Below are 13,874 nucleotides of genomic sequence, written 5' to 3'. Positions count from 1 at the left end.
TGCTCCCCCTGAGTTTAGCCCATCGTTCCATCGTGGTCCCTCTAAGCTCTTTCTCCCCCTTTGACATCATCAGAAAGGAAAAAATACAAGCACAAGAACAAACACAACAGGCACACAAGCATAAAAAAATCCAAGCAAGCACAAACATATAAATAATAACTAAGCAACCTAATTTGTCACATAGTTTTTAGGGGACACAAACAGCCCCAAGCACATAGTTGACCAAAACATACAGTCTAGAAAAACACAAAAACATAGTTTTAAACATCCAAATAAACCATCAAAGGATTAAGAGCCCCTTTTCCAGAAGTACTTCAGGGTATTGATGATGTTTGAGGAGAAGGTGTTATAGGAGGTTTCAACGTTATAGGATAGGGTCGAATAGGAGTTCTGAACAGCCACAGTGAGATCAGTATTAGAATTGATGGTTTCTTTACTTAGGGAGTCGACTCGAGCAGTCAGCTTGTTCACCACTTTGATACCCTCCTCATTTTGCTGACCCTGCATGCTCACCCGCAGCATTTCTACATCAGCGCTTACCTCTTTTGAAGAGATCAAGACCTTTTCAAGAACCTCAAACATCTGCTGGAGGAGAGTATCCAAAGCAGCAACACTTTGTTTCACCTCTGCAAGCTCTCGAAGTACCTTTGAATATCTGCTCGAGGAGGTGTTGGCTCAACAGTAGTCTCAACTCTTACCTTGGCAGCTTCCTTCTCTACCCATTCACCATTCAAGAAAACATACCACATACTTGCAAATGCCCGATGATCATAGGAGGCAGTGACCACAAAAGGACGAAAGTCTATAAGATCAACAAACAAATCCTTTAACATTCGAGAAATGATCATACCATAAGGAAGGCTGGCGGAGGAAAAGTGTCTAAAGCACTCTCAAGCATATACTCCTTAAACCAAGCAGTCTAGTTGACTTTATGTTTCTTAAGTAGACAATAAACAACATACACATCCCTTGCAGTGACGGTGCTAAGGGAGCCGACTCGAGAGAGCAGAGTAGTCGCAGCAATATGAGCAAGAACAAGGTTAATAAAGCACAAATTAGAGGGTCCAAAATCAGAGATGTCAGAATCAGGTTCAGATATAAAAGCCCTAGCCTCTTCAAGGGTAACTTCAAAATTTTCTAAACAAACAATTCTCATAAATTCAATTTTGTAAAACTTGACTCCAAAGACTTTTTCAAACAAAAAATCATTGACAACAATCTTAGTGTCCATGACCAGGGTTTCCAATTCTCCACTATCCTTAGAGACCCTAAAGTTTGCATAGAACATTCTTACGGGTTCCTCAAAGACTTTTGGTTCAGAGAGGGCAAACACAAGGGGCAATTTTTGGGTTTTGAAGATAGCACTTACATTGCAATGGCAGTTTTTTAGTTGATCAATATTGATGAGTCTACCAGTAGAACTACGCCTCTTTTTGAAGAGATTATACTTTGCTTTCTCAGTAGATCCCCAGAATAGTTGCATGTCTTCGGGCCCAAACTCGTCATCCTCTCTATTCTTGATTTTCTTTGAAGTATTTTCCTTGGATGGAGGAGGAGCGCTCCTTTTCTTTTCAGCAAAGGTTCCGATGGTCTCATCATCGGAGTATTCAGAGAGGTTCACATAGTCATCAGGCCCTGTTAGGCTTTGCAGACGATGGCTGGAGCGTCTACAACCCGAACTTTCTCCTTTCACAGGAACCATTTTGAGAGAAGGGGAGGGGTTTTGAAAGAGAAGAGATGGTTGAGAGAAAAAATAATGACGGATGAAGGGATGTTAAAGAGAAGAAGGTGGAAGGGGAAAAGGTGTGTTGGGAGACGAAGAGATGTGATTTGAAGAGACGGATTAGTGCATTGGAAAGAGGTGTAATAATGGTGGGAAGAGGAGGCGGGAAGTACAATTAATAAAAAGACACACGATAATAAAGGCAAGAAAATAAATTAACTATGGTACAAACAAATAGATTCCTTAATTATTTTGAAACTAAATAATTCCGAGACAATTTCTAAGGAAACAAAATCTTTCTTCAAGCAAGGGTTTTGTAAAAATATCAGTAAGTTGATTTTCAGAATCCACAAATTCTAATGCAAAATCACCATTTTCTACATTATCTCTAATAAAATGATGCTTAATATCTATATGTTTTGCTCTAGAATGATGAACAGTATATTTAGAAAGGCTAATTGCACTAGTGTTATCACAGAAAATAGGCATAGAGTCATAAGATAATTCATAATCAATCAATTGGTGCATCATCCATACTAGTTGTGTTCCACAACTTCCTAAGGCTAAATATTCAGCCTCAGTAGTTGATAATGCAACGAATGTTTGCTTTTTGCTATGCCAAGATATAATTGATTCTCCCAAAATTTGACAAGTACCACTGGTACTTTTTCTATCTGTTTTGTCACCTGCAAAGTCAGCATCTGAATATCCAATAAGATCAAAATTAGTAGAATGTGGATACCATAAGCCAAAATCTTGAGTTCCAATAAGATAGGGGAAGATTCGCTTTATTGCAGTAAGATGTGACTCCTTAGGAGTTGACTGGAATCTAGCGCATTTGCATACGCTGAACATTATATTTGGTCGACTGGCTGTAAGGTACAGTAAAGATCCTATCATAGCCCGATAGGTTCTTTCATCGACATCCTTTCCTGGGGCATCTGTTTCGAGGCATGTTGAGGGACTCTAGGTGTTCCATACGCTTTTGCCTTTTCCAGACAGAATTTCTTGATAAGTTCCTTTGTGTACTTTGTTTGACTCACAAATGTGCCATTATTAGTCCTAGGAAGAATGTAAGTTCACCTATCATACTCATTTCAAACTCTCTTTTCATGAGATCAGCAAAGTTCTTGCATAAAAGAGGGTTAAAACTTCCAAAAATAATATCATCAACATAAATTTGAGCAATCAAAATGCAATTTGAGGATTTTTGTATAAACAGAGTGGTATCGATTTTTCCTCTTCTAAAATTGTTATCTAACAAGAAGGAATTAAGTCTTTCATAACAAGCTTTTGGAGCCTGTTTGAGTCCGTATAAAGCCTTAGTAAGCTTAAACACATGATCGGGATAGGAGGAATTTTCAAAACCTGGAGGTTGTTTTACAAAAACTTCTTCTTTAATGAACCCTTTTAGGAAAGCCCTTTTTACATCCATTTGGAATAATTTGAAGCGTTTAAAGGATGCATATGCTAGTAGGATGCGAATAGATTCTAACCTTGCAACGGGAGCAAAAGTTTCATCGTAGTCTATGCCTTCCTGTTGAGAATAACCTTGGGCTACGAGTCATGCTTTATTTCTTATCACTTGTCCAGATTCATTCAGCTTGTTCCTGAAGACCCATTTTGTTCCTATACCAGATACATTTTTGGGTCTGGGAACCAACTTCCATACCTGATTTCGTTCAAACTGATCAAGTTCTTCTTGCATAGCAGTTATCCATGATTCGTCATTTAAAGCTTCATCAACTTTCTTGGGCTCCAGTTGAGCTATGAGCATGACTACAGTCATCTGTTTATAAGATGCTCTTGTTTGCATTTTGGCTTTCGAATCTCCAAGAATAAAATCATTTGGAAAACTAGCTTCGCTTCTCCATTCTCGTGGGACGTTTTGCTGAGGCTCAGAAGTAGTTTTCTTAACCTTTTCTTGAACAGCATTTCCTTCAGTTCCCTGAGATTAAGATAATTTAGGTGTTGATACCTCATTAGTCGACTCGATAGTATCATTAGTCGACTTTGGTGCAGGAGTCTCTTCTCCTGTATCATCATTTACAGCACTGGTGTCTTGGACACTTCGGTTAGTATCAATAAAAACAACATGAATGGATTCTTCAATAGTCTTAGTTCTTTTATTGAATACTCTAAATGATCTACTGATAGGAGCATAGCCCATAAAAATACCTTCATCGATGCGAGGATTAAATTTACCAAGATTGTCCTTACCATTATTGTGAATGAAACACTTGCATCCAAATGGATGAAAGTTGCTTATATTTGGCCAATTACCTCTCCAGAGCTCATAAGGCATCTTTTTTAGAATTAGCCTCATCAGACAACAATTTAAAATATGGCAGGCTGTGCTTACTGCTTCTGCCCAAAAGCGGTTGAGCAATCCTTGTTCAAGAAGCATTGTTCTGGCAGTATCCTGCAGTGATATATTCTTTCTTTTAATGACTCCGTTCTGTTGAGGAGATCTTGGCGAAGAAAAAGTTTGTGTGTAGCCTTGTTGAGCGCAGAATTCTTCAAATGATTTATTTTCGAATTCCTTTCCATGATCACTGTGAATGGTTGAGATAAAGTATCCCTTTTCTTGTTTTACTTTTCTGCAAAAGACCTCAAATTGGGTGAAAGCTTCATCTTTGTGAATTAAAAACATAAGCCAAGTGAATGTTGAGTAATCATCTACAATAACAAATCCATATTTCTTTCCTCCTATACTAGCAGTTCTAGTAGGGCCAAATAAATCCATATGCAAAAGTTGAAGAGGTTTGGTGGTGCTAACAATGTCTTTTAGTTTAAAAGAAGAGTGGGTCTGTTTTCCTAATTGACATGCATCACATATATGATCTTTAGAAAAATTTAGTTTAGGAAGCCCAAGGACCAAATCATGTTTAGAAAGTTTTTCAAGAATATGCGTACTAGCATGCCCTAGTTTTCTATGCCACAACCAAGGATCACTGGCTATGGGTGCAAGACAAGTGAGAGTAGGCAAATCAATATTATTCAAGACATAAATATTATCTACTCTGTCACCAATGATGATAAGCTTCCTTGCTGCATGACTCAGTGTGTGCATTTGATAGCATCAAATAAAACTTTGAATCCTGCATCACATAGTTGACTGATGCTTAATAGATTGTATTTCATTTCATTCATTAGATATAGTTCCACTAGATCACATGAATGACATAGAGTGATGCATCTGACTCCCATAACATCTCTTTTAGCATTGTCACCAAATCCAAGTTGACCACCATCTATATATTTTACTGATTTGAAATTTTCTCTTTTGCCCGTCATATGTCTGGAACACCCACTGTCAATTACCCCCATATCCTTTTTAAAAGTCTTCCTTGGTTCTTTCTGCAAAACAAAGAATTTAGTTTCTCTTAGGTACCCAAGTTGTCTTGGGTCCTGGAGGGTTAGTAGTGTCCTGCCCAACACTTATGTTTTTGGGCCCCCAAATCCATTTACCAGATCTAATATTTTTGTACTTACAGTTAAAATATTTATGACCTACTCTGCCACAAGTATAGCATGAGAAGGTTTTTGGAAAAGTGTTTGAGGTGGAATAGAACTCAGTTGATGTAAAATCATTAGTCGACTGGTTTCTTCCAAATTTAGAATTAGTATCAAAAGGAGTTCCATTTGGCCTGACAGAACTGTGGCTAGGTGACTTCTTAATGCTATTCAATTGCATTTTGATTTCACCTAGTTCTTCTTCGAGCAAGTCTACTTCAATTTGACTTGCTTCCAGTTGAATTTGCTAATTCTTTTTTTCTTTGGCCAATTTATTGTACTCATCAATCATCTTTTGAAGGTCATCTGTGACTAAGTCAAGAGATGCTTGAAGATCAATGCATTTAAAGCATGTAGGAGTTCTTACCTCACTCGTATCCAATTTGGCCATGAAGTACATGTTTGTTACATCTTCAGTCTCTGATTCATCTTCATCACTCCAAGCTCCATATGATCTGGAGGTGTGCTGTTTTCTGTAGTTTTTCTTTTTCAGATCTGGACACTCAGCTTTGATGTGTCCTGGCTTTCCACACTGATAGCATCTGTCATCATTCTTTTGTTAATCACTGTTCCTGTAGCCACTTCGTGATTTTTGTCGCCTTTTACTTAGAATACTTTTGACTCCTCAGTTGATCAATGCGAGGGCCTTATTGCTGTCATCATCATCATCTTCACTTTCATCAGTGGTAGCTTTAAATGCGACAGTCTTCTTCTTTTCTTCTTGAGCATATCTCTTGATATGATTTGTCTCAAAGGCCATAAGATTTCCTCTTAGTTCATCATATGTCATATCATCCAGTTTTGAACTCTCGAGAACAATAACTTTAGTCTGCCATGCCTTAGGCAAACTCCTTACCATTTTCCTTACTTGTTGCCCACTCGTATAGACAGATGCAAGTGATTTTAATTCACCTAAAATCTTACTAAAACGAGTAAATATGGATTCGATGTCTTCGTCATCTTTCATCATGAACATTTCATATTCCTTTTGAAGAGCATCGACTCTGGATTTTCTGACTTCTGATGTGCCCTCGTAAGTGACTTGCAGTTTGTCCCACATTTCTTTCGTTGTTTCGCAGTTTGAGATCTTTCAAAATTCGTGACTGCTAACTGCACAATAAAGCAGACTAATAGCTCTAGCGTTAGTGGATATTATCTATTGCTGCTCTTTTGAGCATTCGAATGTTTCAGTGTCAATTTTGGCCTTTGGATCAACATTTGGTATTGGCTTTTGCCCATTTTTGATTACCAACCATGCTTGGTAGTCAGTTAAGAGCACAAATATTTTGAATCTTTCCTTCTAGTGGTTGTAATGCAGTCCATTGAAGTATGGTGGTTTCGATAGAGAATGACCATATTGCAGAATTGCACCGGGAATGTGATAGCTTGACATTTTGGTCTTTACTCACGTGTTGTTAAGCTACTTTCTGTGAGACCTGCTCTGATACCAATTAAAACACAAGAGGGGATGGGGGTGAATTGTAGTCCTTTTTAAAATACGCTAGTCGACTGCCTGTATAGTTAGTCGACTTTCCTGAAGAGACTCAAACACTGGTTAGCAGACAGATAATCGTAAATAATAAAGAACTAAAAGTAATGAGACACAGAGATTTTTATACTGGTTCGGATCACCGGTGTGGTGCCTAATCCAGTCCCCTTAGGTTACAAGGGTTTTCTTAGAGCCTTGGTGGTAACTTGATTACAGCAGTGGTCCTTTTTGAACTGAGGTTCCTATTTTGGACAGTTTTCCAATTATCCTCTACTGAAAGCCTCTACCTGTATAGCTATCTATTCTCTCTTTTCTTTTTCTAACACTCACAGACTTTTACAAGCTATAGGAATAGATATTTTTGCTCAAGTGAAGTTATAACCTTCTTCTGCTTGTGATGTCTCTTTTTATAGCTGACTTCTCTTCTAGAGATTTTGGAAGTGAATCAATCTTTCCTAGGATTGATTCTAACTTTGGCTGGCTCTAAGGTAACCCAAAGGAATTATCCTCAATCAGGGATTTGATTGATTCCCTGATTGATCTTTGGATCTTCTTTGTGGGTCTTCTTTCTTTTGTGTCCGCGATACAAATCTGCTCTGCTGGTCTTCTTCCTTTTATAATACTTATGTGATTTGCCTTGAGACCTTGTTGGTCTTCTTTCCTTTATCTCTAAGAATTGAATCTGCTCTGCTGGTCTTCTTTCCTTTGTGATAGTGATGTAATTTGAAGTGAGATCTTGCTATCTTTCTTTCCTTGTGGCCGAGATGAATCTTCCTTCAGATTTTGTAGAGAATTGTCCTGCTGTCTTTTACTTCCTTTCATATACGTCTTCTTGATTGGATCGATCAGATCTTGGCCCATGTATACTTCTTCGCCGATTGATGCCTTGTAGTATATTTTCCTTTTCTCGTGATCTTGGTCGAGTTCGTCCCTTCCATGCCTTTCAATTCCTTTTTAGTACCTACAAAATACAATGTCATCATTAAAACAATTACTTGCTTTTATCCTTTAGGGCTAACAGACTACATGGCTGCTTAGCCGGTGTTCATCACTGTTTCACCGGAAAAACGCTGGAGTTTTGTTCGTTACTGGTGCTCCTTAACTGGAGTATTACATTGTTCAATATTACGGTTGCTTCTTCACCGGAGTTCTATCCTATGACTTTCTTAGCTTCTTCTCTCCATGTATACCTATATGTCACTGTGTATCATTGTATGTCGGTGTATACATAGGACATTCACTTGACATACACATCGTAGAGGTATATTCATGTGATATTTACAGTATATAGCACTTGTATATGATGTATGTCAATTGTATGTTGTGTGTATGTCATGTATGTAATACTGACATGCGACGAACATAAGACATACGCTTAACATAAGCACAACAAACAATCATTCCACCACTGGAAATCACTATAGCTACCATCTATTCCATACAAAGTCATAAAATTGGAAGAATGAGGAGGTTTCAGAATCCGCCTCTGTGATATTCTTCTCATCCAAGATTCATCATTATGCACCATTATTCCTATTTAAAGCATCATTTGAGCTAAATTTCGAAATTACAATTTGATTTAGGAAAGCTTTGAGGTGAGGTTTTCGGGTCTCAAAGTTGGGATTTAGAATTGATAGCCTATGGAGGAAACTTGTTTCTAAGCTTGAATCATTGTTTGGGGTTGCTTTTCCTGTATTGAAATTGAATTAGTAGCTCATTTGAAGAGCTTTGATTGTGACATTTTCGGAATCCTAGCTGGCTCCTTGAGGCTTGAAGCTTGCAGCAACACGAAGAGCGAGATGAATAGGGAGAGAATATTCCCAAGTTGAATTGTGAATGATCCTGTATGTTCCTTCATGTGGTTGATGAACCAATAGATGAAGATTTCTGTTGAAAAATCGGAGGGACTAAAAATTATATAGATTGGAAGGAAATTATCAGCATTGAAACCTAAAATTAAGGGATACTTATTCAAATAATTGTCATGTTTTGAAAACTATTGTTATGTTGGAAAATTATTTAAATGTGAATAAAAAGTAATTAAGGGCGCTATAACATTTAGGAGTTAAATTCTCAGAAGACATCACAGCGGAGAAAGTGAGTTCATGGATCATGGCGACGAATTTGAGGATTGAGGACTCGATTCTTTGTGAATTTGAAGTAGAAAAGGCCTATAATATGTTCTACTCTTTTTCAATCCAGAATTTTTGGAAGCAAAGGAAGGACAGAATTAGTCAAAACTCTTAAAACAACGCAAAATCCAAAATTAAAAACTTCTCCAAAACTTGTTTAATACATTTCTTTCTACTACATTACGGTAACCACAAAACTGCAGAAAAATAAGATAAGCCAGTAGTACTATAGCGAAATACTGCAAACAAGATAGTTGCTCATTCTTCATCCTCCTCATCTCCATCACCTCCAGAAGCCTTCTTGGCTGCAGCCTTTTGGTTCTTTCGCTTGACTCTTCCAGGACGTCCTCCACCGAACGGACTAGTGAGAGAGAAGTCGATGTGCTTCTGGGAATCCACCCTAACCATAAAGGAAGGAACATTCACCACCTGCCTCCCAACTCTGCAATGCAAAGATATTGGGAATCAAAACTGAGATCCAAATGCAAGGGCACCAAATAAAAAGAAGCTCCATTACTATACACAGCAAGACACTGAGGTCATTTAGTAGGGTTTACTAGGTAGAATAATACTGGTATAACATCTTAGTATGATGTTTGGTTGCAAAACTCACCTAAGTACAACTAATACCAGCATAAATTATACACCCTATTAAGTACTATTCTTATACATAGTAAACCATGGCATTAACAATACCAGTACCATTCTTATGCTTATACACCCTATTCAGTACTATTCTTGAAAATGCAATGCATGTTATTTTTAATTCAACAAACCAATGAATCGATAAGAAATAATGTCACTATAACTAATCCCAGCATTCTAATCTCAGCATAACTTGTCTTCGAACCAAACGACCCCTGAAAACAAAAACTCACATGCTACCCTGGGGATGTGTTGCATATATGTGCTTCTTTAGTACATTCCCAAAGGATTCTGCTTGTGTAAACAAAACTAGTGATACATGCAGCAGACTTTTTTTCTTCTGATAAATAAAAGAAATGAATAATCAAGCAGCAGACATTATTCTCATGTCATGTCTTGCATGGTATCATACTTCACTAATTAATACAATCTATTTGCACCGAAATGACAATCATAGTATAAGATGCATTTAAATATGTCTGCAGAATAAAATTAAAGTCTTTCTTCCTCAGCTAATATTGGTTGACAAAATACTATTAAAAAGAATTTTTTTGGTTGACGAAACAATCTTTATAATATATAACTTCTATCTAGTTCGACAATGCCAGACAAAAAACTCTTCTTTATTTGTTGATGGATCTTTGTAGCATTTGTAGGATCTTCTATACATTTGGTGCAAAAGCACTTCTCTACAATAAACCGGGACATTTAGAAATGCCAATAACTCCGGAAGATTTTGAAGAAAAAAAGTTGTTTACCCCAAGAATGACTCTTTCTTTCAGAATTCAAGAACGTTTTTTCCAAACATAATACTTTAGGTGATGCTTTCTTCAGATAAAGAAATTCTCCCTTTTGACCCTTTAGGACTTCCGGAATGAAAACGTTAAACCCAAATCAAGAAGATTATAAGTGCCAAATGTCATTGTGTCATCAGAGGTGATATTAGTAAATTACGTTCTTCACAATCAGCACAGATATATGCACACCAGGGGAAAAAGTCGATAAACAACAAAAAACAGAAACAGGAAAGACTGAAATTATTTATATGCATTTGCCATTAAAGCAACTATCTGTACCTGATATGCCTTTGCCTGATGAGGACTCTAGCATGATGAATTGACTTAGCCATGCCAGTCTTGAACACTAGTGTTTGGAGACGACGCTCAAGAAAGTTCTCTACAGTGAGAGCCAAGACGTAATCGAGCTTGTTTTGGCTCTCATCCAATAATCCGTACCTGTTCATCCTCCTCAAGAGTGCTTCACCTTCAAAAATACGACGTGGGTCCTTCTCATCCAGTGTCAGAAGCATTCTCGCAGCATTTCTGATACGGCTCAAAGCATACTGAACTCTCCAAAGTTCCCTCTTGCACCTTAGTCCATACTCTCCTACAAGCTTCAACTCTGCATCCAACCGCTCCTTCTCGTACGGCCTTCGAGGCTTCTTAAAGGTCTTCCCATCTGAATTACATATAACAATTATGTAAGAAAAACTTAATGTGTGTATATACCAAACATGGTATTAATTTATGAGCTAAGCATATCACAACAAAATTGAAGATACAGAATCAACGTAGGTCACTTACCAGCTAATAATGGATGGTGCTCTACTAGCAGCTTGTTTGGATGGTGTTTACATATTGTATTCTATTCTGTTGTTAATTTGTAACGACTGATTTGGTGTGATCGCATCGTTACCTTTTTTATTTTTCTCATTTTGTCTTTAGTTATTATCAAATAATCTTTTTTTTTCCTGTGCCCTAATTAGTACCTCTAACCCGTGCCGTACTTTTCTTGTAGGTTAATCCTTCAAATTGTTGATGTGTGACATTATGTATATGATACATTATGAAAAAATATGTAACAACCATCCAAACAGAGTGTAAAATATCAATCAATCGCACATCAGCTGTCGTCAGCTAAAAAATCGAATACTAGTATATTCTTTGACTTTAAGGTAGATAGAGTTTCTCTCAAAGTAGAGGCTCTATAATCTCATGCTTAGCCCAATAGTAACATACAAGTCTTTAACCACACTAAAAAAAAAAAAAAAAAAATGAAAATTCACCCAATTTCTAATTCAAGCAATAGAATTGAAATTTAGGGTGTTTGGCGTGACAGGAAAATGCTTTCCATAGAAACTGTTTTCTCGTCAAACAAGTTGGTTTCTTACCTATTTTCTAGCGTTTGTTAAGTAAGCAAAAAAATATTATCTCAAGAATATTTATCAGTAATCTAACAAAACACTATGGGGTGGGGAGTGGGGCACAGGGGTGGGTTGGTAAAGTAGTGGGGGCTGAGGGCATTAGGTGGTTGGGAGGTGACAATGAACTTGGAATGTTACTTATGGAACTTTTCATTTTTTACATTTTTAAGGAACTTGTTTTCGCAAAGATATTTTGACCAATCAAACATGAGAAAATTGAAAAACATTTTCTTCCATATACTAAACACACCCTTACATTCCAAACCAACTGATCAGACAATCACATAACCTTCAATATGGCCATAAATCAAAAGCCCTAATGGCAAATCAACTTAAATAAACCAGGTTGATTACCAGGTACTATTACAGGGCATAAAATGACCTCGAATGCTGCATATATTCATATTCCTACTAATTCTTGGTCACAATATTGATCCCAAAAAAGAATGCAATCACAGGCATACCTCAGTCTAAATCCTATATAATCATTCCGTTAAGCTTCAGTGAGGAAAAAACACTAATTTGCATTTAATCAAAGAAAATTATCCAACGAAAAAAGATATACACAGAGAGAAAAAGATGCATGGTAATAAGACTTACAGTTGCGGTAAAAATTGACGTGCACCATGTTTCTTGTTCCTGTCAGGGGATCGCAAATACAGAAGAGAAGGTAAATAGATAAAAGGATACTCCTTATGTACTCATCTTAGAACCCTAATGGGCCTTCAATGAGTTGCTGACTCTTAAGAATTAAAACGTTGGGCCCAAACCTTGTTTGAGTAGTAATTGAAATTCTTTTTTTTACGCGGATTGGCCTCATTTGGGGTGGTCTTTAATTTTTGTCCTTCAAATTGGTGGTCTTTAAGTTTTATCCTTCGCCTAATACCCCGAGGTTATGGGTTCGAACTCTAACTCAATAAAAAAAATAGAATTTCGCAAGGTAGAATTCTGCCCATGCTAATTCTGCCTTAAGGCCGAATTTTGCAAATCTATCCATTCAAGGCAGAATTTGAACCTTAAGGCAGAATTTCCATGGGCAGAAGGCAGAATTCTTTCCATGCAAATTCTGCCTTAAGGCGATTTGCATGGGAAGACTTTGCAAAACTGACCATGTAAATTCTACTTTAAAGCAGAATTTGGGCCTTAAGGGCAAAAGTTAAAGACCACCCCCAGCGAAGGACAATCCTGCAAATTGTCCATTGAAATTTGGGAAAAGGGCCTGATTTACCCCTCTACTCTGGGAAATAGTTCATATTTACCCCTGTTATACTTTTGGCACATATTTATCCCTACCGTTACAATAGTTGCAATATTTGCCCCTATTTTTTACGCCTGTCCACCGTGGCCAATGGCTTGGGCTAGGCTTGTCCACCGTGTCCCATTAAAATGCCACATAAGAGGCCATGTCAGCAATTTAATTAAATGAGTCCTAAAATAAAAAGACCAAACAATGCCTTCTTCTTCACCATCAAAAGCTAGGGTTTTTTCCTCTCTTCTGTTCTTCTCTCCTCTCTTGCACTATTTATGTCTTGAAAAATGTCGAAAAATAGCTCCTCGTCGCAGTTGAAGAGCCATTGTGGTTTGATAGCTAGCCACTTAACTTCAAAAACTCCTTCAAAACCTAGAAGGAAGTTCTTTAAGTGTCCTAAGCCAATGGTTAGCTATTGTTGTTATTCATATTTTGATTGGTTTTGCGCATTATTTATGTATTAATTTAATTTTAATTTTTTGGACAGATTAATTCTTGTGGTTACTGGAAATGGGAAGATGAAGTATTTTCGGGTACTCCATTGACTGAAGTTAGAGAGTTAGTGGCTGCATTGGATGCTGTTAAGGTTGAAATGGACAATTTGAGGAAAGAACTAGCTAAATTAGAGGCTATAAGCCATTCTCAAGTGATTAAAGTGTCAACTTTGGAAGACAAAGTAACAAAGATGCGGATGATAATTATGGTTACATTGGCACTTTTCGTGGGGTGTCATTACAGCTCCAATGATGAAGTGATTGCCCTTGCGAGACTAGTATTTATGTTTTTGGTGTAACTTGAAAAATCCTATCATGAAGTGGTTTTAAATGCCTTTGTTCGGATGAATGTAATGTAATGCCCTCATTTAGATAAATTGTTGTTGTAATTTGTCCAATGTAAAACCTTCTTTTGGATGAAGC

The 13,874-nt window shown here is 37.2% G+C and overlaps 2 protein-coding genes across 2 annotated transcripts; both read right to left on the bottom strand.

Annotated features, from left to right (window-relative positions):
- Positions 1–1,981: 1,981 nt before the first annotated feature.
- LOC132061386 (secreted RxLR effector protein 161-like) lies at positions 1,982–2,623 on the bottom strand. The gene has a single exon (XM_059454216.1). The coding sequence runs from the start codon at positions 2,621–2,623 to the stop codon at positions 1,982–1,984; it is 642 nt and encodes a 213-aa protein (XP_059310199.1).
- Positions 2,624–8,952: 6,329 nt separating this feature from the next.
- On the bottom strand, positions 8,953–12,468 carry LOC132059803 (small ribosomal subunit protein uS4y-like). Its single transcript, XM_059452583.1, has 3 exons — positions 12,309–12,468; positions 10,582–10,963; positions 8,953–9,302 (listed from the first exon to the last, which is right to left on the bottom strand). Exons 1-3 carry the CDS (start codon positions 12,334–12,336, stop codon positions 9,119–9,121), a joined length of 594 nt encoding a protein of 197 aa, XP_059308566.1. The 5' UTR covers positions 12,337–12,468; the 3' UTR covers positions 8,953–9,118.
- Between the last annotated feature and the right edge of the window lie 1,406 nt (positions 12,469–13,874).

Source organism: Lycium ferocissimum, chromosome 6, assembly GCF_029784015.1.
Source record: "Lycium ferocissimum isolate CSIRO_LF1 chromosome 6, AGI_CSIRO_Lferr_CH_V1, whole genome shotgun sequence".
NCBI lineage: Eukaryota > Viridiplantae > Streptophyta > Magnoliopsida > Solanales > Solanaceae > Lycium > Lycium ferocissimum.
Note: the sequence above shows the minus strand (reverse complement) of the source record. Positions and strands in the feature narration are given on the sequence as shown.